Below are 27,286 nucleotides of genomic sequence, written 5' to 3'. Positions count from 1 at the left end.
ATGTGGTTGTGTATCTGTGCACACTAACATATTCATTTTGAGTTTACAAAATTAGTATTTGTCTCCTTTTAGAATCTGTTAGGGTGTGTGTGTGTGTGTGTGCGTGTGTGTGGCATTGAAGAAAAAAAAAGAAAAGTTTTTTTACTAACAGTTGGAAGAGAGGAGATTTATTTGAAAATGTTCAAAACTTTATAGAAAAGTTATTTTTTGATAAATTTTACTTTTAATATTTCTTAGATAAGTAAAACATGACACTGGTGGTGCATATTCTGCCTCTTTAATCAATTTCATATTTACAATATTTTTCTGAATTCCCAAATATTTTAGTCCTGCAATTTGTTCTATCATTCAAAACATTATTTTCTTTTTATTAATTAAATACAAGCACCAAATTTCTGTGGAAATCAAATTAAAACACATAAAATATGACATGTATTCTAAAGAAAGATCAACACAAACACTGAAAATTATTTTTAACGTTAAAAAACGTCTTTAAAAATATGCAAACAAATTACTAAACAGCTTAATAAGCATCTAACATGATCAATAACCTGAGCTGGTGATATGAGCTTTACAATTATACATTTGATGTTAAAACCTTTATTTACATTTGACATTTTTAACAAAATAATATTATTGATTCAGTCTTCAGCAGTTGTTGTTTTATTGTCTATGTTGCTTCAGTTCATTTCATTTTGAATAGTTTTGGTTCCTGGTTAAATATTCTGGTTGTTGCTGTTTTCATTTCATTAGAATCAGATCATAAATTGTAAAATAATAAAAGCCTTTTTGAAGCAGACAGTGGGTCTGAGAGGAGATTTAAAATGTTGCTGAAACACTAAAGAGAAGCAGAACCAATAATAATCTAGTTTCAGTAAATCTTGCTGATCAGTCACTTCACAATAGTTTTTTAGTCCTTTGTTCTGTTTTAGACACATTTTCTTGTTATTTTCTAAACATTCTTGTTTTTCTCCATTGTTCTCATCATATGTATCTCTATAGGTTCCAAAGCTTTCTCTATGGTCAGTATCTGTCTTTCATAAAGTTTCTTCTCCTCATCCAGTTTCCACTGAGACTTTAACAGTTCTTCTTTTTCTCCTAATAAAACATCATGATCATCATCATCATCATCATCATCATCATCATCAGAGTTTTTCCTCTCAGTTATTTTTTTATCCACTCTCTGAACTTCCTCTTTGTTTTCCTTCCTCTTCGTCTCAACGTCTTTCAGTTTTTGCAGCAGCTGATCTTTCTGCTTCTCCAGTTCAGTCTTGACTTTGTTCTGCAGCTTCTGGTTCTCCTCTGTTGAAGGAAATAAAGATATAAAATCTAAAAGACACTCAGAATATGATCAGGATATCTACATACTGCAGTCAGTTTTCTGAAGATTTAGCGTTCACCTAAAGTTTTTTGAAAACGTAAGATGAGTTATTTTACGATTTGTCTAGTCTGAATTATTCTTCTCTGACTATTTTATAAAAAATGAGGAAAATCAAATGTAGTTCTGCTGAATCATCAAAAAAAATATTACAATCACAGAATCTGTCTTTTGTGAGTAAATTATCTGTAACATTAAATATTTAAACCTGAGATTAGAAGAAAATGAAAATTTACAATGAAATATATATTTAAACTCTAAACTCCACCTCGACTTTGTTCTTTTCCTCCAATCTTTATACATTTGGTCAAATCAAACTGAATTACATCAATATTTTTATTCAGGATGAAATATTTAACGTTGACAAGAAAATGGAAAATATCACTTCATAATTATGTTATTGAAAGATTAGAAGATAAACACATGAACATCAACTATAAAGTGTTAGAAATGCAAACATTAAAAAAATCTTAAATAAAATAATCAATAATAAGCCTGGCGGGGGAACAGGTAAAGCCCCACCTGGTGGCCCGCCAGGCTTATAATACTTTACCTTTTTCCTTTTCCAGTTCTTCTTTGCATTCTTCAAGATCCTTTTTCCACTTATTGATTTCCTTGTATATTTCACAAAGTGTGAACTTTAACTGATTCTCTCTCTGTTCTTGTTCTTTCATTTGTTCGATCAGTTTATTGATCTCGTCTGTTTGGGAAACAAAACATACAAACTTCCAACCTCAATTTTTTGACTAGAATATATACAGTCATTTGTTCATGGTGATTATTATTATTATTATTATTATTATTATTATTCATCCAGTCTAAAAATGAGGCAGAACAAATTTTGTCCTTTCGCTGAATCATCAATAAACTGTTACAATCCCAGATTCTGTATTTTGTAACTAATTCATCCATAACTAAATATTTAAACTTTTTGTCTAAGGTTACCTTTTGCCTTTTCCAGTTCTTCTTTGCATTCTGCATGTTCCTTTTTCCACTTATTGATTTCTTTCTCTCTTTCACCAAGTGTGAACTTTAACTGATTCTCTTTCTGTTCTTGTTGTTTCATTTGTTCGGTCAGTTTATTGATCTCGTCTGTTTGGGAAACAAACATAATGAATTACGTTTAGCAGAAGCAATATTTTATAATTAATGTTCAAAGTATGAAAACAGAGTGTCAATAAAGACGTGTTAACTTGGAGGAAAATGAAATAGTAAAATAAAATCTATATTTAGACCCAATCAAATGTTATAACTGTGATTTCTTTTATCATTGATTTGTTTTATTCTGAATTTAATACTTTTGTTCTGAGTAACATCAAGTTAAATTGTCTCTTCTGTTCGTAACTCTGATAATCTGAATATCTTCAAACTCCAGTCGTTTGTTTTTGTTCAGTTGCTGTTTTCTGATGATTTTCTTTTAGCCTAAATTCTTTCATTGTGCATTAAATGTCCTCTATATTGGTTGAAAGGTTCTCTAATAAACATTCAAAATGTAACTGATTTCATGGAGCTCTGTGTCCAATATTTTAATGTTTATCTCAGATTTCCAGTTTGATTTTGTTTCCTTTGAGTTTAACTCTTTCATTTCTCAGTCTGGATATGAAATCTTTCTCTTTCTTTTCTTGATCTTCTATTTTCTCTGTCAGGCTAAAATTCTTTACTGTGTTGGAAACAAAAGATACAAATGCAAAAATACAATTTAAATAAAATATTGTGATCTAAATTTCAGAAATAATCATATGCTGAGATTGGAGGAGTATAAGAAAGAATTCCTTATGCTGTTCTCTAAATGTATAAGGAAGAATGTATAATCCTTCCTTATACATTTGGTCAAATCAAACTGATTTTTGGTCAAATCAAACTGATTTTATTCTGGATTAAAATATTTAACATTGACAAGAAATTAGAAAATATCACATGATAATTATGTTTTATTGAAAGATTAGAAGATAAACACTTGAACATCAACTATAAAGTGTTAGCAATGCAAACATTTAAAAAATCTTAAATAAAATAATCAATAATAAGCCTGGCGGGGGAAAAGGTAAAGCCCCACCTGGTGGCCCGCCAGGCTTATGATACACTGAGAAAAACCTGCAAATCATTAATAAACTGTTAAAATCCCAGATTCTGTATTTTGTAACTATTTCATCCATAACTCAATATTTAAACTTTGTGTCTTTTTACCTTTTTCCTTTTCCAGTTCATCTTTCCATTCTTCAAGATCCTTTTTCCACTTATTGATTTTCTTTTCTATTTCACCAAGTGTGAACTTTAACTGATTCTCTTTCTGTTCTTGTTGTTTCATTTGTTCGGTCAGTTTATTGATCTCGTCTGTTTGGGAAACAAAACATAATGAATTACGTTTAGCAGAAGCAATATTTTATAATTAATGTTCAAAATATTATTAAAACTGAGTGTAAATAAAGACATGTTAGTCTGGAGGAAAACCTAAATTCTACATAATATTCATCATTTTCTATTTTATTGTCCATTAAATGTCCTGGACATCAGTTCAATGTCTGTCACAAATTAGTTTGCAACCTAAAATATTCTGATTTCATGGAGCTCTGTGTCCAATACTTTAATGTTCATCTCAGATTTCCAGTTTGATTTTGTTTCCTTTGAGTTTAACTCTTTCATTTCTCAGTCTGGAGATGAAATCTTTCTCTTTCTTTTCTTGTTCTTCTATTTTCTCTGTCAGGCTAAAGTTGTTTACTGTGTTGGAAACAAAAGATACAAACGTAAAAATACAATTTAAATAAAATATTGTTATCAAATGTTCAGAAATTTATCATAACCTGAGTTTCGAGGAGTGAAAATTTATAATGAAATATAAATTTAAACCCTAAACTCCACCACAACTTTGTTATTTTTCCTCTAATCCTTTTACATTTGGTCAAATCAAACTGAATTACATCAGTATTTTTATTCCTGATGAAAATATTTAATGTTGACAAGAAATTAGAAAATATCACTTGATAATTATGTTTTACAGAAAGATTAGAAGATAAACACCTGAACATCAACTATAAAGTGTTAGAAATGCAAACATTTAAAAAATCTTAAATAAAATAAGCCTGGCGGGGGAAAAGGTAAAGCCCCACCTGGTGGCCCGCCAGGCTTATGACACACTGAGGAAAACCTGCAAATCATTAATAAACTGTTACAATCCCAGATTCTGTATTTTGTAACTCATTCATCCATAACTAAATATTGTCGTGCTTTTTGATTTCCTTTGTTAAGGAGGCGTGTCGGTACTTGAAGATACACGACAAAAAACGAAGGGTGTCTTGCAGAAACTTTATCCTTCAGCACACGGAGGAATTACAACAAAAACTGAGCTGTTGCCACAATGAACTGTGTGGCTTCTGGCCTCTAGCTCTGGCACGGACAGCGTTCAGCGATGTCCGTGCAGCGAGCGGTGAGCGCCATATCCAACTACAGTAAAAACATAACGGATCAGCTGTTAGAACTGGTTGCTAAGGCAACCCCAGCTGTCAAGAACAGAATAAACAGACTTAAAACAACAAATCTCGCGATGCGACCTTCCTTACAATATTTAAACTTTTTGTCTGAGGTTACCTTTTTCCTTTTCCAGTTCTTCTTTGCATGTTTTCAGTTCATCTTCTCGTTCACCAACTCTGGTCTTTAACTGATTCTCTTTCTCTTCTTGTTGTTTCATTTGTTCGGTCAGTTTATTGATCTCGTCTGTTTGGGAAACAAAAGATACAAACTTCCAACCTCAATTCTTTGATTACAAGAATATCTACAGTCATTTGTTCATGGTGATGATGATGATGATGATGATGATGATGATAATGATAATAATATTACAATTATTATTATTATTATTATTATTATTATTATTATTATTAGTCATCCAGTCTAAAATGAGGCAGAACAAATTTTGTCCTTTCGCTGAATCATCAATAAACTGTTACAATCCCAGATTTTTTAAGTTTCTTTTTCCACTTATTGATTTTCTTTTCTATTTCACCAAGTGTGAACTTTAACTGATTCTCTTTCTGTTCTTTTTCTTTCATTTGTTCGGTCAGTTTATTGATCTCGTCTGTTTGGGAAACAAAACATAATGAATTACGTTTAGCAGAAGCAATATTTTATAATTAATGTTCAAAATATTATTAAACCAGAATGTAAATAAAGACATGTTAGTCTGGAGGAAAACCTAAATTCTACATAATATTCATCATTTTCTATTTTATTTTCCATTAAATGTCCTGGACATCAGTTCAATGTCTGTCACAAATTAGTTTGCAACCTAAAATATTCTGATTTCATGGAGCTCTGTGTCCAATATTTTAATGTTCATCTCAGATTTCCAGTTTGATTTTGTTTCCTTTGAGTTTACCTCTTTCATTTCTCAGTCTGGATATGAAATCTTTCTCTTTCTCTTCTTGTTCTTCTATTTTCTCTGTCAGGCTAAAATTGTTTACTGTGTTGGAAACAAAAGATACAAACGTAAAAGTAAAACAGAAATAAAATATTGTTATCAAATGTTCAGAAAATAACCATAACCTGAGTTTGGAGGAGTGAAAGTTTGAAGTGAAATATAAATTTAAACCCTAAACTCCACCACAACTTTGTTCTTTTCCTCTAATCCTTATACATTTGGTCAAATCAAACTGAATTACATCAGTATTTTATTCTGGATTAAAATATTTAACATTGAGAAGAAATTAGAAAATATCACTTGATAATTATGTTTTATTGAAAGATTAGAAGATAAACACTTGAACATCAACTATAAAGTGTTAGCAATGCAAACATTTAAAAAATCTTAAATAAAATAAGCCTGGCGGGGGAAAAGGTAAAGCCCCACCTGGTGGCCCGCCAGGCTTATGATACACTGAGAAAAACCTGCAAATCATTAATAAACTGTTAAAATCCCAGATTCTGTATTTTGTAACTAATTCATCTGTAACTAAATATTTAAACTTTTTGTCTGAGGTTACCTTTTGCCTTCTCCAGTTCTTCTTTGCATTCTTCAAGATCCTTTTTCCACTTATTGATTTCTTTCTCTCTTTCACCAAGTGTGAACTTTAACTGATTCTCTTTCTGTTCTTGTTGTTTCATTTGTTCGGTCAGTTTATTGATCTCGTCTGTTTGGGAAACAAAACATAATGAATTACGTTTAGCAGAAGCAATATTTTATAATTAATGTTCAAAGTATGAAAACAGAGTGTCAATAAAGACGTGTTAACTTGGAGGAAAATGAAATAGTAAAATAAAATCTATATTTAGACCCAATCAAATGTTATAACTGATCTCTTTTATCATTGATTTGTTTTATTCTCAATTTAATACTTTTGTTCTGAGTAACATCAAGTTAAATTGTCTCTTCTGTTCGTAACTCTGATAATCTGAATATCTTCAAACTGCAGTCGTTTGTTTTTGTTCAGTTGCTGTTTTCTAATGATTTTCTTTCTTAGCCTAAATTCTTTCATTGTGCATTAAATGTCCTCTATATTGGTTGAAAGGTTCTCTAATAAACATTCAAAATATTCTGATTTCATGGAGCTCTGTGTCCAATACTTTAATGTTTATCTCAGATTTCCAGTTTGATTTTGTTTCCTTTGAGTTTACCTCTTTCATTTCTCAGTCTGGAGATGAAATCTTTCTCTTTCTTTTCTTGTTCTTCTATTTTCTCTGTCAGGCTAAAATTGTTTTCTGTGTTGGAAACAAAAGATACAAATGCAAAAATACAACAGAAATTGTCATCAAATGTTCAGAAAATAACCATAACCTGAGTTTGGAGGAGTGAAAGTTTGAAGTGAAATATAAATTTAAACCCTAAACTCCACCACAACTTTGTTATTTTTCCTCTAATCCTTTTACATTTGGTCAAATCAAACTGAATGACATCAGTATTTTTATTCCTGATGAAAATATTTAACATTGACAAGAAATTAGAAAATATCACTTGATAATTATGTTTTACAGAAAGATTAGAAGATAAACACTTGAACATCAACTATAAAGTGTTAAAAATGCAAACATTTAAAAAATCTTAAATAAAATAAGCCTGGCGGGGGAAAAGGTAAAGCCCCACCTGGTGGCCCGCCAGGCTTATGATACACTGAGGAAAACCTGCAAATCATTAATAAACTGTTACAATCCCAGATTCTGTATTTTGTAACTATTTCATCCATAACTAAATATTTAAACATTTTGTCTAAGGTTACCTTTTGCCTTCTCCAGTTCTTCTTTGCATTCTTCATGTTCCTTTTTCCACTTATTGATTTCTTTCTCTCTTTCACCAAGTGTGAACTTTAACTGATTCTCTTTCTGTTCTTGTTGTTTCATTTGTTCGGTCAGTTTATTGATCTCGTCTGTTTGGGAAACAAAACATAATGAATTACGTTTAGCAGAAGCAATATTTTATAATTAATGTTCAAAATATTATTAAACCAGAATGTAAATAAAGACATGTTAGTCTGGAGAAAACCTAAATTCTACATAATATTCACCATTTTCTATTTTATTTTCCATTAAATGTCCTGGACATCAGTTCAATGTCTGTCACAAATTAGTTTGCAACCTAAAATATTCTGATTTCATGGAGCTCTGTGTCCAATACTTTATTGTTTATCTCAGATTTCCAGTTTGATTTTGTTTTCTTTGAGTTTACCTCTTTCATTTCTCAGTCTGGATATGAAATCTTTCTCTTTCTTTTCTTGTTCTTCTATTTTCTCTGTCAGGCTAAAATTGTTTTCTGTGTTGGAAACAAAAGATACAAACGTAAAAATAAAACAGAAATAAAATATTGTCATCAAATGTTTCAGAAAATAACCATAACCTGAGTTTGGAGGAGTGAAAGTTTGAAGTGAAATATAAATTTAAACCCTAAACTCCACCACAACTTTGTTCTTTTCCTCTAATCCTTTTACATTTGGTCAAATCAAACTGAATTACCTCAATATTTTTATTCCTGATGAAAATATTTAATGTTGACAAGAAATTAGAAAATATCACTTGATAATTATGTTTTATTGAAAGATTAGAAGATAAACACTTGAACATCAACTATAAAGTGTTAGAAATGCAAACATTTAAAAAATCTTAAATAAAATAAGCCTGGCGGGGGAAAAGGTAAAGCCCCACCTGGTGGCCCGCCAGGCTTATGATACACTGAGGAAAACCTGCAAATCATTAATAAACTGTTACAATCCCAGATTCATTTTGTAACTATTTCATCCATAACTAAATATTTAAACATTTTGTCTAAGGTTACCTTTTGCCTTCTCCAGTTCTTCTTTGCTTGTTTTCAGTTCATCTTCTCGTTCACCAACTCTGGTCTTTAACTGATTCTCTCTCTGTTTCTTGTTCTTTCATTTGTTCGGTCAGTTTATTGATTTTGTCTGTTGGGGGAACAAAATATACAAACTTCCAACCTCAATTCTTTGATTACAAGAATATCTACAGTCATTTGTTCATGGTGATGATGATGATGATGATGATGATGATGATGATGATGATGATGATGATGATATTACTAATATTATTATTATTATAATTATTATTATTATTCATCCAGTCTAAAAATGAGGCAGAACAAATTTTGTTCTTTCGCTGAATCATCAATAAACTGTTACAATCTCAGATTCTGTATTTTGTAACTAATTCATCCATAACTAAATATTTAAACTTTTTGTCTGAGTTTACCTTTTGCCTTCTCCAGTTCTTCTTTGCTTGTTTTCAGTTCATCTTCTCGTTCACCACTCTGGTCTTTAACTGATTCTCTTTCTCTTCTTGTTCTTTCATTTGTTCGGTCAGTTTATTGATTTTGTCTGTTTGGGAAACAAAACATACAAACTTCAGTTTAGCAGAAACAATATCTTATAATCAAATGTTCAAATTATAATTAAAACCGAGTGTAAATGAAGATATGTTACTGTGGAGGAGAATTTACCAAATATAATTCAGATCATTTAAAAGATTTGTGGTTGCAGGTTTGGCTCTAGGCTTAAGTTTTTATCTTAGTCACTTTATTATTTGTTTAAAATGTCAAAGAAGCTCTAAACCTGAATGTTGCTGAGTTTTCACAAAATAGAAATATTAAAGTGTATTAATAATGTGAATCAGTCTGGATCTGGTTTTAGATGTGAAAACTGTGATATGGAGAGAATCAGATCATGTTCAAACCTTCAGTCTGAAAATCATCATCAAATCTCAGCATTAGTTATTTTATCATGTTTGGACTGATAAATTGCTGTAACTATTTAACTATTTAGGTTTCATGGTCCAATGGAGAGTCAATGAAAAGGATCTGAGCACTAAGTTTATGTGTGAGCTTTTGACTAGGCCGTTGTGACACATACCTGGTTGTATGTTTGGATGTTTTGCTCCATCCATTATAAACCCTGAGCAGCTCATTTGTTTCTGAAAATGCAAACCTACTGCTTGTTTTTCCCACCATCATGTTTTCCATTGAGATGGAGTTTATAGAGTAATGTGTGATTTAATTTGGGTTTTCTGTGTAACTGAAAACATTACGTGTTGTCACCAGATCACCTGCTACTGCATTTCTGGAATAGCAGGTTTGACATTTATTTATTCCATATTTCTGTCTGCAGCTCTTCAACTAAATCCTGATTGTAGAACAAATACATGTCAATAGTTTTCCTGTCTGTACATTGATCAGAGTCATGCTGAATTGATTGTCTATTTTATCTTTTCAATTCATAGAAGAAGGAAACCTGTTGCCCTTTATACCCCATGGGGCTCAGTACTGCCCCCTATCAGTTCCTTCTGCCTCACCTGCATATTTATAGCCAATCTGAAGGTAATGAAAAGTTTACTTTATTTTGGGGGATTGTAGTAAAGGGGCTGAATACAGATGGAACCATTGATCATATTTTGCTTCAAGCTATGTGTTGAGTTAAAGGAGAGGTGAAAAGTTTTGGAAATTATTTTGGACCAAGAGAAATTATAGAGACAGTTGATTTTTAACTGATTAGTTTCTACATAATATTCAAAATAACATTTAGATAAAAAAGATCTAATAATAAAGCAAATTATTTCACTTATTTTGATAAATATGAATCAATGACAAAATACTGTTAAGGTAAATATGAATATTGGGACTTAACTTACCTTTAAAAATAAGGATGAACCCAATGGTGAGAGAGGAAGAAAATGCCACTATGTAAACTAAAATAACAACACAATGTTATTTACTTTAAAAATGCCCAGAATAAATTAAGTCTAATTTCATTAAGAACAAGAAATCCTCTCTGATTAAAGGTTAAGCAGATTATTCACCCTGAGGGCAAAGGTCACTTACATATGAGTGGATGAGGAGAAGGATGACAACAGGAGGAGGGACAGGTGCAATTAACAACACAACTAAATATGTTGGGATTTATTTCATCTTCTTCAACTTGGTGCATAACCTGAACCTTTTAAAAAACAAAAAATTCAGTTCAAATTTCAAATGAGTTGAGAGATTTGAAAATGTTATATTTATATACCACATCAGGTTCTGGTTCTGGTTCAGGTTCAGGTTCTGGTTCAGGTTCTGGTTCAGGTTCAGTTTCTGGTTCTTGTTTCATCTTGTCCAGAACCTGCTGCTGATCCTCTGCTGATGGTGACATAAGGCTGAGCTCTTCCTGGTTTACCTGAGAAATAATGTGAATGAGGAGAACGATGAGAACAAGGAGGGAGAAATATTCACTGAAGAATATAACTGGATAAGATGAGATGAGTTCATCTTTTTCAATTTAGTTCATAATATTCTGATAAAAAAAAAGAAAAAAATTCAGTTCAAATTTCAAACAAATTTCAAACAAGTTGAGAGATTTGAAAGTGTTATATTTACATACCTTCTCAGGTTCTGGTTCTGGTTCTTGTTTCATCTTCTCCAAAACCTCCTGTTGTGATGGTGACATTCGGCTGAGTTTATAGTTTTTTGCCAAAACATCCTTTGGATAAACGTCTAAGTCTAAGAAAAACAATGGAAAAAAAAACAATCTGAAATCTAAAACCCATCAGAGTAAAAATCCAATACAATCCATACTGAGATCATTTCAACATTTATTTACGTTTATGTATATTTTATATCCATATATAAGACTTACATGTGAATGTGGTCACAGCCAGGACAGACGCAGCAACATAAATATTTATAAAACATGACGATCAGGAGACCTGCGATGGAAAAAACTGTTACAACTTCAAAACAATAAAAGTATTTAAAGTTTCTAAAATGTGTCTGAAATCTGATAATCGTCTGTAAAATGTATATTTCTTAAGTTTTTAAATATTTATGAGAATCACTGCATTTGACAAAAACTGGTTACTGTTAGAAAATTTTAAATTTCATTGTAAAACCCTGTAATTTAAATAATAAATATATAAATAAGAACTGCATAGCAAATTAAGAGACATTCATACCTGCTCTGCAAAGGAAAGTTGTTGAATAAACTCCAACATGAAGCAGTGGATCAAAGTGCTCTGATTTGAACTTTAACCTCTGTGCTCTGTGACGAACCAAGGCGTGTCCACGACAGTTTATGGTTTATTTAGTGTTTGGTAACATCCTACAAAAATATATGAAATATATTTCACTCATAATGATATCTACTAAAATAAAAGTTTTATTACTAAATACTACAACTGTATAATTACTAATTTGACCAATAAAGTTTCAAACAGTTAAATTTCCAGTTCCTCAGACTGAGACTAGAAAACGGCGTCCGGCGCCTCAATCTAAATGAAAACTGTTGGTTTTATTCACGTCAGTGAATAGACCATAAAAATTTTTAACCTAAACCCATACACACACACCTACACACACACCTGTTTGCATTTCTACCCATATAATAACTTTGTATTGACTTTAATTCATTTAGTAACTTATTATTGCATAATCCCTCTTTGTGTTATAGTAACATTCTGTTCTTCACTGAAAACCTTTGGTCAGAATATTTATCTGACACTTTAAGACGTATAAAACTCTCTGACAACCTGAACCAGGATTTATAATCCTTGGATGCTCTCAAACGTCAAAGGTTTTGTCTTTTTTTCCCAATCTTGTGTCCAAAATATGTTTCATTTGCTTTGGACTGGCTGTAAAATGAGTAAATGTTTAACAAAATGATGTATTTAAAGACCCATTATCGTTTTATAATGGTGCAGAGAGCAACACTTAATGTGTAAACCTTAAACCAGTCAGTTTGAAAGTGAAACTAAAATGTAAATGTGTAAAAACAGATATTTATGTTTTTATCCACTGTTGATATGTTACTAAAAATAAAGATCTTAATTACAAAACTTCCTGTAGTTTTATAGGAAATAAAGCCTTATGTGTTCATTTTTTTTAGGTACTTGTTACAAAATTTTTTTTTATATTAGTAACAGTGACTTATGTTCACCTGTATAAGCAGACAGAGATAATGGATATTAAAACACCAAAGGCCAATGAGGCTCCATTTCCATTTGCACCACTGGCCCTTTAAGATGTACTGGTACCTGAAGAGAAGAAAAACTGATTGATACACAAACATACAAAACCATTTTGTCTTTTTAAATAATTAATGAGCCTGCAACTCCAAACTGGTGCCTGAAAGAGAAACCTCCTTCCCTCCAGCAGGTAGATCAGTTATTCGGCCTCCCAGCAGAACACCAGCCCCCGATGCCGACTCGTTCTGGTCTTCTTCTCAGATTCAGCAAGAATCTTGTCTTATTCGACCCTCTTTCCGATTTTTTGGGGGGCCGGAGTGGTGAGGGACAGGTTCACAGGACCCCACTATATGAAGACATGTCCATCTCATAGCGATTCAAACTTAACCTCATTGCCCTCAGTGCAAAATGAAAACAGTGAACCAAGCATTTATCTGTATTTGCCTTTCTGAATGCAGCAGCGTCTTAATTAAAACCTGGGAGACGCAGCACATTCTAAAGTCACCCATCGTCCAGCACAGCTTAGAGAGCAGACCAGAAACGCTGCAGGTTCATAAATCTCTGATTGTTCCAGCATCTCCACGCATTAAACATCTGCTGTCGTTTCATCCTACTGGTCCATTGGGTTTTCTGGTTCTGATCTGCTCTGCCTCCCCAGAACCAAACAAAAGCATCATTCAGCCACATGCACAACAAACCCTGAGAATTTCAGAAAATACCACAACACAGCCAAATCAAAAGTCTTTTAAATCTAGTGTAAACCCACCTTTTTAGGAGCTTTTTGGCATAATTTAAGAATTATTAACCAGCTGCGCCTAACAAGGCTCGATGAGCCTGCAGGCCCCGGCCGTCGTCGTCCCGACGCTGCCATCTTTAAAGCTGCTGTTCACCCACATGCTAAGCCTTCCTCATCGCATCATCTAGCACTCGCCATTAACTCTGCTTCCCCACAGGCCATTTGAACATCCAATCAACGTTATTTCTCAAGTTCCTCACATTGGCATGGCGCTTTCTGCACAGCTCGAAAACCTTGTGACAAGGTCCGAACCTTCATTATTCGTTCAACCGTCTCTACCTTCAGCTCCCTGGCATTTCAGTGGCAACATACTCGATCCCCTGTGACTTTAAGAACTATGAACTTCTTTTGGGGAATCAATATTTAGCTTAGCATTTTACTTTTGCCTTTCTATAGGTTCTGTACTTCCTGCTAAAGCTCTTTAAATTGCCTTGTTGCCAGAAATATGCGACATAAATAAAAAATCTTTCCTTGATGAATATTGGGTAAAAACGGTATTTAAATCCATCACCTAATGTAGCTTATCTCTGCAGGTGTTTGTTCACCATCCCTGTTCTGGTGAACTGCCAAGACGCCACTCCCCTCTTGCTGCTTCTTTGTCTCTGCCTGCTACAGATGAGAACCAGGTGGAGTCAATCTCCTGGCAATCGGAAAAGTGTATTTTAGGTGTGGCTGACCTCTGACTCTTGTTTGAGAGAGTGAGAGGCACAGCATGTGTGACAAACAGTGCTGATCGCATGCAAGGTGCAAACTGTGCAAATCTTTAAAAAACTGTGAAGGACAGCCGGTAAGCTCCTAATATTGTTTGACATGGACTCTAACTGTTTAATTGTTTTAATGAAAAAAAAGAAATGTATATATTTATATGCACTTGGTGTTTATTAGTTAAAGCAGAACAAATAGTGATAGAGAATGCTAATTTATTTGTGTAATTTTACTATAAAATGCTTAATATTTATTATACTGTAGAATTAAATGATTTAAATCAGTGGAAATGTATTTTGAGTTTTCACAGTGTATTTGTCCTGTTGAGTTCACAATGTAATTTAGATGTTTCTGTTTCTTTTGAGGGTTTTCACCTGTATGATTGGAGCATCATATAAAAATAAATATAACTAAAATGAAGACTCCTTGAGTGAACCCCAGTTATATTTCACAAAAAAGATCATCCTTTTCAAGTTGGGAATGCACAGTGAAACCAAACCAAGAAAAACTTGACATTCCCATTCTAGTAAATTAGTTTCAGAATGCTCACAGAGACGTTGCAGGTTCTGCATCTATAACTCTCTCACACCAGGCTGTTAGGTCAGTGATCTTGGCTCTCAATGCCTCCGTTCTTCTGTCCTGAAGTCCCCATAGCTCTGCTTGGTCTTTAAATTTCTTAGAAATCCAAGATTTATGTGCCTTCCCTTTGGCCATTTCCAGGCCTGTTTTTCTTAAATCATGGGGAACCTGGACCGCCCCTCAAGGTTCAGTCATAACTCTATTTCATCAACCCAGCCGCTGGCCGTCGACATCATCCCCCTCCGGTCTCCCAGACCTCTCCTCCATTCTCACCGCTCTCAGGCAATAGGTAAGCATTCACAACAAGTCTCTGATGGTGCAGCGTTTCAGCAGTTCCACCTTCTCTCTGTCTAGATGGACAGCGACGCCGTCAGCCTGCAGGCCCCAGCCAGGGCCCGACCCGGCATCCTCTTTTGGAGGAAGACGACCCTGAGCTTCGTCCTGAGCTGATCATCCAAGCTCACAGCGATTCTCTGCACACACATCATCTGCTGGTGTCCAAAGAACTTTGGGTAAATAAAACGTTCTAACTGCTGCTTTTAATTAAATTTTTATTACTATATTTGGAAATATAATGTATTATATATGTATATACATATATAGATATATATCTATTGATAAAAACATATATTTAGATATATATATATATATATATATATATATACATTTAATTTTACTGCTGAAAATCATTTTAAAATCACAATATGATTAATTATGTAAATGAACGGGGCTCATGGGAAATTTGTTCCCCCTCATATTTGCCCCTGTGACTTTAGAAAAGAAAGAAAAAGTAATTTTCAAAGTACATTGCCTCAGTTTATATGTCTTTGATTTGGAAGTTTTATTAAAAATTTTCAGAACTTTTATAAACAATTGTTTTTGATACAATATTTGTTATTCATTAACTTGTCATACATTTTCTGTCTTCTCTTCTATTAGCAATTCTGTAATTAAATATGAAGACAAAATTTCTGGGAATAAAATCTAACTTGATCCCACAAAATAGGACATGTATTCAAAAGAGAGAACATCATTAAATATCTTAATATTAAAAAACTCAAATTACAAAACAGCTTAATATGCATCTGACATGTTAAATGATTTTTTTTTTAGCCTAATGCAAAATCGTTGTTGTAATCGAATCCTAAATGTCCCTGATATGGTGAGTTTTATATTCGGTTTAAAACCTTGATTTATATTTAACCATGAATTATATTTTATGAAAAACAATCAAAATGAAGTGAACAATCAGCTGCATCCCCGTTTAAAGACTCCAGTGTTTCTCCAGAATTAAATCTGGAATCTATAAACTCAATAAAAAGGTGATCAGTGAGACTCAAAGTACTGATTCAAAACTGCTGCTGAAACACAAAGTGAGAAACATTAATATCCAAGTTTAGTTCAAGTGAATCTTTCTTTCCACATTTGTTTCTTTAGTCCTTTGTCCCGTTTAACTTACATTTGATCATATTTTCTAAAACTCCTCATTTTACTTCTCTGTTCTCATCATGTACATCTCTATCGGTTCCAAAGCTTTCTCTATGTTCAGTATCTGTCTTTCATAAAGTTTCTTCTCTTCATCCAGTTTCCACTGAGACTTTAACAGTTTTTCTTTTTCTCCTAATATCAGCTCATTATCATCATCAGAGTTTTTTCTCTCAGTTATTTTTTTCTCCTCAGTCTGAACTTCCTCTTTGTTTTCCTTCCTCTTCCGTTTGTCCTCATCTATTAATGAAAAGGAGAAACTTTTAAATACCAAAAGGTGATGGAAAATAAAGTAATAATAAAATCAGGATATCTGAAAGTCCTATCAGAAGCTGTTTCTCTATTAAACTGTTATAAAAACAAAAAACTAAACAGAAAAAGAAGCAGAAAAAAAAGCATCACTATTAAAAATCTGATCAATCTGGGACACAATTTGACCAGTAATCAAATTTTACAAATTTCACTAGAAATGTAGTGAACATGATTAATAAATGACATCAAGTGATTGGCTTTGATTTATTATCCCCATTTAAAGTTATTCAATAATTCAGGCTCCATTTCTTTGATGTTTATCTTCTTGGTTGTCAGATTTTTGGTTAATTTCACTAATTAACAAATTAATTTTATTTTGTAGTTTTTAATGTTTTCTTCTGCTGATTTAAATCCTTATCAGCAGAGGATTTAAATCCTCTCCTTATTCCTCATTATCCGTTTCTGGAAACAATATTCACATGAAACATCATTTAATGTTGACTTGTTTCTGTTTTAACATCAAAGTTAAATGGATATCAGTACACTTTGTAATTTGTAATAAATTCATGTCCTGATTAAATTATACTCAGTTACAAAATAACTGAGAAACAAATTAATCATCCAGATTGTAAAGTCCAGTTCTGACTAAATGCGGCACTTGGCAAGTCATATTTCATTTATTTTCCAATTTCCGCTGGGAATCTAACAACGTTTCCTTTTTCAACTAATCGAACTTCAAACATTTCCCTTTTACTTATCATCTCTGGTGGCTTACTGGTTTTCTCCTCTACGGTTTCAGTGAGGTTTTCATTTTCCTTTTTCACTTCATCCGTGGTTTGGTGAGGCTGCTCTCCATCACCTGCTGCCTCAAGCTTTAGGTCCAGGGACTGTATTGACTGTTTCCCTGTCATTAAAAAGAAAAACTTCATAACAGACAAACATTTCATTTTCATTTTAAAAAGCTAACACTATTGCTTTCTACATGTAAACATTTTCTATATATCTGAATGCAGCACAAAAAAACTTGTGGTTGTTATCAAAACATTTTGACAACAACTCAGTAAACTGTAACAGCTTTTCTTTACAGTTAATATCAGCTTCTCACCAACTTTTTCTTTCTCACTCACATCTTTTCTCCACCATCTTAACTTTCTCTTTGTTTTCCTTCCTCTTAGTCTCAACATCTTTGAGTTTCTGGTTCAGCTGATTTTTCTGCTCCTCCAGTTCATGTTTTACTGCATGCAGTGTGTCAAGTAACAGTTTGTTGTCCCTCTGAAGCTCAGCGTTCCCATCTATTAGTGCAAAAATGACATGAAATTAAGACCAAAATGTGATGCAAAACAATAAAACAAACAGATCAATAAGTCTGTAAATTTCAAGAGAAGTTGTGTCTGAATATTCAGTTCAAAAACATTTAAAAAATCCTGAACAATCACATGTTGATAGTTGATGAATTTTCCTAAATTTCACAGAAAATCTATCAGGTATTATTTTTTAAACTAATTAACCTTTTACATTGAATGATTGGCTTTAATTTATTGTTTTTGTTTACTTTAAGTTATTCAATAATTCAGTCTCAACTCACTGCTGATTTATATTCTCACCTGCTATTGGAAACAATCTAGAGATTATATCATCACAGAGAAATTTGATGCAAAACAGCCAACAGTCCAATGAACCCATTTGTAATTTCTTGCAAAAGTTATTAAATTTTACTCAAATACAAAAAAGAGTGGCAACATTTTCACCACTCAGATCAGTTGCTATTCATGATGGATTTATTTCATCATCTTGTTCTTCTTTAATTAGTTAATCTTTTACATCAAATGTTTCTCTTTCACATATAATATTAGCTGAACTTACTGCTTGTCTCAGTTTGTCTATTTTCTCTTTCTGCAGGACTCCTGCCGGTGAGAGGCTCTGATTGGTCGGGGCTCGACTCAATGTCTTGGCGGCTGTTCTGCCGTGACCTATTATCTGCCATGGAAAAACAAAGACATAATGAGATAAACATTTCATTGCATTGTTACAAAGCTAACACTCTTCATTTTTTAAATTTAACTCAAAAAAGGTAGCTGTAGCAAAACTAAGATTCAACAACTATAACTTACTTAAACAGATAAAAACAGTAACACCAATAGCGACTGCAACAGCTCCTCCTATCAGGATCAATTCTAGGAAGTTGCTTTGGTCCATTTCAGCTGAAATATTATCTGGAGAGAAGTGAACAATAAGCCACAAATGATGATGGCAAAGACATTTTCTCTTTGAATAGAACAATCCCTTCTATTCAAAATGATGGAAACAATTACATATGTGTACTGATTCATATAAAAAGCATTTATTTACCATTCAATAGAATAAACAGACTGAAAAATATCAAAACATGAAAAGTAAACCTGCAACAATGCAGAAGTGCAAACCAGTTTACACAGATGTGTCATTTTCTTTCTGCAGTGAAAAATCCAAAAGCAAAATAATTTGTGGATTCTAAACTAAAAGATAAAACAATGAAACTCACCAGCAGAAGAACTGCAGAAAACACAGAGGAGGAGAATCCACCAGATATTAAAACAAAAAACAGCCTCAATGACAACAGGAGGACAGAACCAGGAGGACAGAACCAGGAGGACAGAACCAGGAGGACAGAACCAGGACGTTGAAACGCTGAAGCACCAGCAGGAATCAACCTGAGAAGAAACAGAAATACAAGATGAAACATGAAACTGGATTTTGTTGAATAGCTGCAGCTAACTAGACAAAACTAAACCTTTTTAGAGCTTAGCGATCGTGTTCTCGATGCTCACCTCAGACAACCTGAGACCACAATAATAAACTGGGACAAAGTCCTGCAATAAATTACACTTAACCTGCCATATTATTTTTATTGTTCTGTTTCAACACAGTGAAAAATCCCAGTATAACATTTTGAGTAAATAAAGCCCAACAGTTTTGTAAAAGATTTGAAAAAGTTTTCATTCATCAAGATAATTTTGCAAACAGAGAAATCTTAATTTAGGTCAAATATAAATGACTGATTTCACCAAGAATAGCACATTAAACATTAAACAGTGTTACACATTAAACATGGACCAGTAACAACAGGATAATTCACAAACTTTTTAAAGTTTTGACAAAATATTTCATGTTTTATAGAGTGATGGGCAGACCTGCTTTCATTTACACAACTTATTTAATGAATAATCCAAAACCAAGAAGCAAAGAAAAAACTGATTTATTTGTTAATACAGTGTAGAAAAATTACACAATAAAACATAGTTAACATATTGTTGAATACAAGTTGGTTCATGGCTCTGTCATTTTTCTCAGTTTTTGTTTCAATAATAATAATAATGTTTATGATTATGTCTTAAACATTATTAAGAACTTAGTGTATTGATATTCCAGGTTTAATGTCCTGGATATGTTTTAATTTCTGAGTAAAACTTAAACAAAACTCAGCAGATGTTTTATACACTCATGGAAATCATCTGAATTTATGCAGAGATTCAAGGACTGATTAGTGTTTTATTGTGGTGCAGAGATCAATACCTGGTTAATATTTAAACTATGCATCAAAATGAAACAAAATGTAAATGTGCAGAAACAGATTCTAACTTTTATGAACTGCAGACATGTTGCTCTTAGAAACCTTCAATATCAATAAACATTTACAAGTTTACAATTTGAACAAAATACAGAACTAAAAACAATTTATGCCTCCTTGTTGTTTTATTGGAAAGAAAATCTGAGTTAATATCGTATTTAATCCCTTTCAGGATGTCAGTGACTATCAGATGTGACCTTATTGTAATATTTCCCATGACACAAAATAAGGAATATTTATAGTTTTATGATAAGATCATCACATTCTGCTTTTGGTTTACTGTGATCTCAAGTAGCTCTCAGTTTGTCAGAATTAGTTTTTCTGTATTTTTATAGTCATGACCTCAGTTTCTATTCTGCTCAGGATTATAGATCTGGTTTTTCAGAACATTATGTCTACATCTCTGACATGTCATCATGGAAAAATAAAATAATATATAATGATAAAATAATTTAAATTGCTATGTTCACCTGGCGATTTGTACTACGAAGTATTGATTTTTCATTTACCTTGAACAATTTTGATTACTTTTTTTTTGAATCGCTGTGTTTTTGCATTATTTCACATTCAGATGGTTGGAAGGGAAGTTGGTGAAGCAACAGTGAGCTGAGCTTCACCTGGGATTGATCAACATCTCACATCTGTACGTCGCCAATGAAATGGATACAAAACATTTAATTAAACTGATTTTCCATAATTCAGCTTATTTACATAGTATGCAGTGTTTTTTTGTCACCAACTGTGTGTGTAACATAATGCCTGTGCTGAGGAGTGATCAGAAACGGCAGACAACAGATTTGAGGTGATGCAGGCAGTTCTCTTGGCTCATGGCAGGGGGCGCTCATGATCCCAGGAGTCAAACTGTCTCAACCAAAAATCAGCCTTCTCTCTGGAACTGGAGGATTTGAAACAGGAGGCCTCATCAGGGATTGGTGGAGCTGATATCTGGTGAGCCAATCAGCTGCGCTGAAGGCCTGAGGGCACTGAAGTATCACTGCATCCAGTTCCCAGTGGCTTCTTGTATAACTGCTGCTTCCCAACTGGCAGGAAAGCAGCAGTTATACAGAAAAGAAAGAAAACATACAAGGCCTTCATCTTCATCATCTTCATCTATTTCATGTACAAAAATACATGAAATACATTTTACTCATAATGATATCTACTAAAATAAAATATTTTATTACTAAATACTACAACTGTATAATTACAGTTTTGTAATCGTTTTTCATTACGTCAGTGAATATACCATAAATATTCTTAACCTAAACCCACACACACACACACACACACACACACACACACACACACACACACACACACACACACACACACACAACCCCCCCCACACACACACACACACCCATACACACAAACAGTACATATAAAGAACTTTTGTTTACTAAATTATACAAATTTAGAATTCATGACAAAATGAGTCTCGTTTTAGAATCTGATATGCATGTGTGTGTGTGTGTGTGTGTGTGTGTGTGTGTGTGTGTGTGTGTGTGTGTGTGTGTGTGTGTGTGTGTGTGTGTGTGTGTGTGTGTGTAGGCTTCCATTAGTCTTTGTCTGTTTTTACTAACAGTTGGAAGAGAGGAGATTTATTTGAAAAAAAACTTTACATAAAAAAGATATTTTTTGATAAATTTAACTTTTTAATATTCTTTAGATAAGTAAAACATGACACTGGTGGTGCATCTTCTGCCTCTTTAATCAATTTCATATTTACAATATTTTTCTGAATATGCAACAAATATGCAAACAAATTACTAAACAGCTTAATAAGCATCTAACATGATCAATAACCTGAACTGGAGATATGAGCTTTACAATTATACATTTGATGTTAAAACCTTTATTTACATTTGACATTTTTAACAAAATAATATTATTGATTCAGTCTTCAGCAGTTGTTGTTTTATTGTCTATGTTGCATCAGTTAATTTCATCTTGAATAGTTTAGGTTCCTGGTTAAATATTCTGGTTGTTGCTGTTATTATTTCATTAGAATCAGATCATAAATTGTAAAATAATAAAAGCCTTTTTGAAGCAGACAGTGGGTCTGAGAGGAGATTTAAAATGTTGCTGAAACACTAAAGAGAAGCAGAACCAATAATAATCAAGTTCAATAAATCTTGCTGATCAGTCACTTCACAATAGTTTTTCAGTCCTTTGTTCTGTTTTAGACACATTTTCTTGTTATTTTCTAAACATTCTTGTTTTTCTCCATTGTTCTCATCATATGTATCTCTATAGGTTCCAAAGCTTTCTCTATGGTCAGTATCTGTCTTTCATAAAGTTTCTTCTCCTCATCCAGTTTCCACTGAGACTTTAACAGTTCTTCTTTTTCTCCTAATAACACATCATGATCATCACCATCAGAGTTTTTTCTCTCAGTTATTTTTTTATCCACTCTCTGAACTTCCTCTTTGTTTTCCTTCCTCTTCGTCTCAACGTCTTTCAGTTTTTGCAGCAGCTGATCTTTCTGCTTCTCCAGTTCAGTCTTGACTTTGTTCTGCAGCTTCTGGTTCTCATCTGTTGATGGAAATAAAGATATAACATTTAAAAGACACTCAGAATATGATCAGAATATCTACATACTGCAGTCAGTTTTCTGAAGATTTAGCGTTCACCTATTTTTCTTTTTTTTTAAAAAAAAAAACATCAGAGGAATTGTTTTATGATTTGTGTAGTCTAAATTATTCTTCTCTGACTATTTTAAAAAATTAGAAAAAACAAATGTAGTTCTGCTGAATCATCACCAAATGTTAGAATTGTAGAATCTGTCTTTTATAACTGATTTAACTGTGACATTAAATATTTAAACTTTTTCTCTGAGGTTACCTTTTTCCTTTTCCAGTTCTTCTTTACATTCTTCAAGTTCCTTTTTCCACTTATTGATTTCTTTCTCTTTTTCACCAAGTGTGAACTTTAACTGATTCTCTTTCTGTTCTTGTTGTTTCATTTGTTCGGTCAGTTTATTGATCTCGTCTGTTTGGGAAACAAAACATAATGAATTACGTTTAGCAGAATCAATAATTCATCATCATATTATCAAAATATTATTAAACCAGAGTGTAAATAAAGACAAGTTAGTCTGGAGGAAAACCTAAATTCTACATAATATTCATCATTTTCTATTTTATTTTCCATTAAATGTCCTGGACATCAGTTCAATGTCTGTCACAAATTAGTTTCCAACCTAAAATATTCTGATTTCATGGAGCTCTGTGTCCAATACTTTATTGTTTATCTCAGATTTCCAGTTTGATTTTGTTTCCTTTGAGTTTACCTCTTTCATTTCTCAGTCTGGAGATGAAATCTTTCTCTTTCTCTTCTTGTTCTTCTATTTTCTCTGTCAGGCTAAAATTCTTTACTGTGTTGGAAACAAAAGATACAAACGTAAAAATACAATTTAAATAAAATATTGTTATCAAATGTTCAGAAAATAACCATAACCTGAGTTTGGAGGAGTGAAAATTTGAAATGAAATATAAATTTAAAAATATCACTTGATAATTATATTTAATTGAAATATTGGAAGATAAACACCTGATCATCAGAGAGAAAGTGTTAGAAATGCAAACACTGAAAAAAATCTTAAATAAAATAATCAAAAATAATTCTGGCGGGGGAACAGGTAAAGCCCCACCTGGTGGCCCGCCAGGCTTATGATACACTGAGGAAAACCTGCAAATCATTAATAAACTGTTACAATCCCAGATTCTGTATTTTGTAACTAATTCATCCATAACTAAATATTTAAACTTTGTGTCTGAGGTTACCTTTTGCCTTTTCCAGTTCTTCTTTGCATGTTTTCAGTTCATCTTCTCGATCAGCAAGTCTGGTCTTTAACTGATTCTCTTTCTGTTCTGTTTCTTTCTTTTTATATGTCAGTTTATTGATCTTTTCTGTTTGGGAAACAAAACATACAAACTTCCAACCTCAATTCTTTGATTACAAGAATATTTACAGTCATTTGTTCATGATAATAATCATGATAATTGGGGCCTGCCCATAGAAATGCATAAGGAGAGCAGTGACCGACTTGCTTCACAGATTGTTTGATTCAAGTTTGATAGCATCAAACATTCTGCATTTAATCTCAATTATCCATCTCTGATGTCAAGAATTTAGACTTTAAAATTCTGATTAAAATTGGATTTGATCCCATGCATGTCATTAATAAAGTTTTACAATACCAGGCAATTCTTGATTAATTATAATTTCACAGAAAAGGTTTTGATTTTATGTAGGACATTCTCTAATATTATGAATTTCTTTGAACACTTTTGGCATGAAATGTTGAACTTTACCTTTTCCTATTTTCATCTTATGAGCCTCTTTCTCCTGGTTATCTTGTTCCTCTTTATTTGTACCTTGTTGTTTCTGCTCATCTTTCCTGACTGTTGTAGAAAAGTGAAACAAACTTTAACACTACAGAAATAATATCTTGTAATCCAACTTTCAAAATATGACAGAGATTAATAGAATATGTATAATTATCACTGTGGAACATTTAGAAATAAAAGCACTGTGTCTCACAGGTTATCATGACTACCGTCAGACTAGAAGTGATTGTAATGCTGCAAAATCTGTTCATCAATTTTAATCCAAATTATTCCGTTTGGGAATAAAATAGATATCAGTTCTAAATCTCTTATTTTCTTTACATTGAGCTCATTTTTATTATATCTGTTATGTTGTTTATCAAATAAAATTCAGATTGTTGAGACAGTTGATTTTTAACTGATGAGTTTCTACATAATATTTAAAATGACATTTAGATCAAAAAAGCTCTAATAATAAAGCAAATTATTACTTTAACTTAATTTGATAAATATGAGTCAAAGACAAAATACTGTTAAGGTAAATATGAATATAAGGAATTAACTTACCTTTAACAACAAGGATGATCCCAATGGTGACAGAGGAAGAAAATGCCACTATGTAAACTAAAATAACAACACAATGTTATTTACTTTAACAAATGCCCAGAATAAATGAAGTCTAATTTTATTAAGAACAAGAAATCCTCTCTGATTAAAGCCAAGCTAAGATCATAGCTCACCTACATATGAGTGAATGAGGAGAAGGATGACAACAGAAGGAGGGACAGGTGTAATAAAGACTGAATATGTCAAGATAATTTCGTCTTCTTGAACTTGGTGCATAATCTGAAATACGTTAAAAGAAAAATTCAGTTAAAATTTCAAACAAGTTGAGAGTTTTGAAAATCTTATATTTACAAACCTGTTCAGGTTCAGGTTCAGGTTCTTGTTTCATCTTGTCCAGAACCTCCTGCTGATCCTCTGCTGATGGTGACATAAGGCTGAGCTCTTCCTGGTTTACCTGAGAAATAATGTGAATGAGGAGAACGATGAGAACAAGGAGGGAGAAATATTCACTGAAGAACATAACTGGATAAGATGAGATGAGTTCAATTTAGTTCATAATATTCTGATAAAAAAAGAAAAAATTCAGTTCAAATTTCAAACAAATTTCAAACAAGAGATTTGAAAGTGTTATATTTACATACCTTCTCAGGTTCTGGTTCTTGTGTCACCTTTTCCAAAACCTCCTGTTGTGATGGTGACATTCGGCTGAGTTTATAGTTTTTTGCCAAAACATCCTTTGGATAAACGTCTAAGTCTAAGAAAAACAATGAAAAAAAATCTGACTTTTAAAACTAATCAGAGTAAAAATCCAATACAATCCATACTGAGATCATTTCAACATTTATTTACATTTATGTATATATTTATATCCATATATAAGACTTACATGTGAATGTGGTCACAGCCAGGACAGACACAGCAACATAAATAGTTTTATAAAACATGACGATCAGGAGACCTGCGATGGAAAAAACTGTTACAACTTCAAAACAATAAAAGTATTTAAAGTTTCTAAAATGTGTCTGAAATCTGATAATCGTCTGTAAAATGTATATTTCTTAAGTTTTTAAATATTTATGAGAATCACTGCATTTGACAAAAACTGGTTACTGTTAGAAAATTTTAAATTTCATTGTAAAACCCTGTAATTTAAATAATAAATATATAAATAAGAACTGCATAGCAAATTAAGAGACATTCATACCTGCTCTGCAAAGGAAAGTTGTTGAATAAACTCCAACATGAAGCAGTGGATCAAAGTGCTCTGATTTGAACTTTAACCTCTGTGCTCTGTGACGAACCAAGGCGTGTCCACGACAGTTTATGGTTTATTTTCCATTATTTTGCCCTATGGTAACATTGTGTAACATATACATGAGATGTATTTTATCATAATAATACGTTATAAAAGTTTAATTTTCACACTACAGCAACATAATAACTAATTTGACCAGTAAAGTTTCAAACAGTTAAATTTCCAGTTCCTCAGACTGAGACTAGAAAACGGCGTCCGGCGCCTCAATCTAAATGAAAACTGTTGGTTTTATTCACGTCAGTGAATAGACCATAAAAATTCTTAACCTAAACCCATACACACACCTACACACACACACACACACACACACACACACACACACACACACACACACACACACACACACACACACACACACACACACACAAACAGTACATATACAGGACTTATGTTTACTAAATTATACAAATTTAGAATTCATGACAAAATGAGTCTCGTTCTAGAATCTGATATGCATGCGTGTGTGTGTGTGTGTGTGGGTGTGTGTGTGTGTGTGGGTGTTTGTGTGTGTGTGTGTGTGTGTGTGTGTGTGTGTGTGTGTGTGTGTGTGTGTGTGTGTGTGTGTATGCTTCCATTAGTCTTTGTCTGTTTTTACTAAAAGTTGGAAGAGAGATTTATTTGAAAAAAAAAACTTTACATAATAAAGTTATTTTTTGATAAATTTTACTTTTTAATATTCCTTAGATAAGTAAAACATGACACTGCTGGTGCATCTTCTGCCTCTTTAATCAATTTCATATTTACAATATTTTTCTGAATATGCAACAAATATGCAAACAAATTACTAAACAGCTTAATAAGCATCTAACATGATCAATAACCTGAACTGGAGATATGAGCTTTACAA

General features: G+C 32.6%; 1 protein-coding gene and 1 long non-coding RNA gene across 2 annotated transcripts; both read right to left on the bottom strand.

Annotated features, from left to right (window-relative positions):
• Nucleotides 1-268: 268 nt before the first annotated feature.
• Nucleotides 269-26,378, bottom strand: LOC129376746 (golgin subfamily A member 6-like protein 22). The gene is made up of 20 exons (XM_055056329.1): nucleotides 26,329-26,378; nucleotides 26,011-26,082; nucleotides 25,766-25,878; nucleotides 25,480-25,578; nucleotides 25,298-25,403; nucleotides 25,125-25,181; nucleotides 24,543-24,632; nucleotides 24,012-24,137; nucleotides 23,519-23,602; nucleotides 23,071-23,217; nucleotides 8,031-8,114; nucleotides 7,585-7,731; nucleotides 6,986-7,069; nucleotides 6,355-6,501; nucleotides 5,751-5,834; nucleotides 4,964-5,089; nucleotides 3,566-3,712; nucleotides 2,324-2,470; nucleotides 1,932-2,078; nucleotides 269-1,302 (listed from the first exon to the last, which is right to left on the bottom strand). Exons 2-20 carry the CDS (start codon nucleotides 26,066-26,068, stop codon nucleotides 953-955), a joined length of 2,343 nt encoding a protein of 780 aa, XP_054912304.1. The 5' UTR covers nucleotides 26,069-26,082; nucleotides 26,329-26,378; the 3' UTR covers nucleotides 269-952.
• On the bottom strand, nucleotides 9,120-10,890 carry LOC129376747 (uncharacterized). The gene is made up of 3 exons (XR_008607814.1): nucleotides 10,686-10,890; nucleotides 10,496-10,552; nucleotides 9,120-9,189 (listed from the first exon to the last, which is right to left on the bottom strand). It is a non-coding gene; the product is annotated as an uncharacterized LOC129376747 (long non-coding RNA).
• Nucleotides 26,379-27,286: the final 908 nt, after the last annotated feature.

The sequence above is a fragment of the Poeciliopsis prolifica genome, unplaced genomic scaffold (assembly GCF_027474105.1).
Source record: "Poeciliopsis prolifica strain line A6 unplaced genomic scaffold, Auburn_PproV2 SCAFFOLD044, whole genome shotgun sequence".
In the NCBI taxonomy this organism is placed as follows: domain Eukaryota; kingdom Metazoa; phylum Chordata; class Actinopteri; order Cyprinodontiformes; family Poeciliidae; genus Poeciliopsis; species Poeciliopsis prolifica.
Note: the sequence above shows the minus strand (reverse complement) of the source record. Positions and strands in the feature narration are given on the sequence as shown.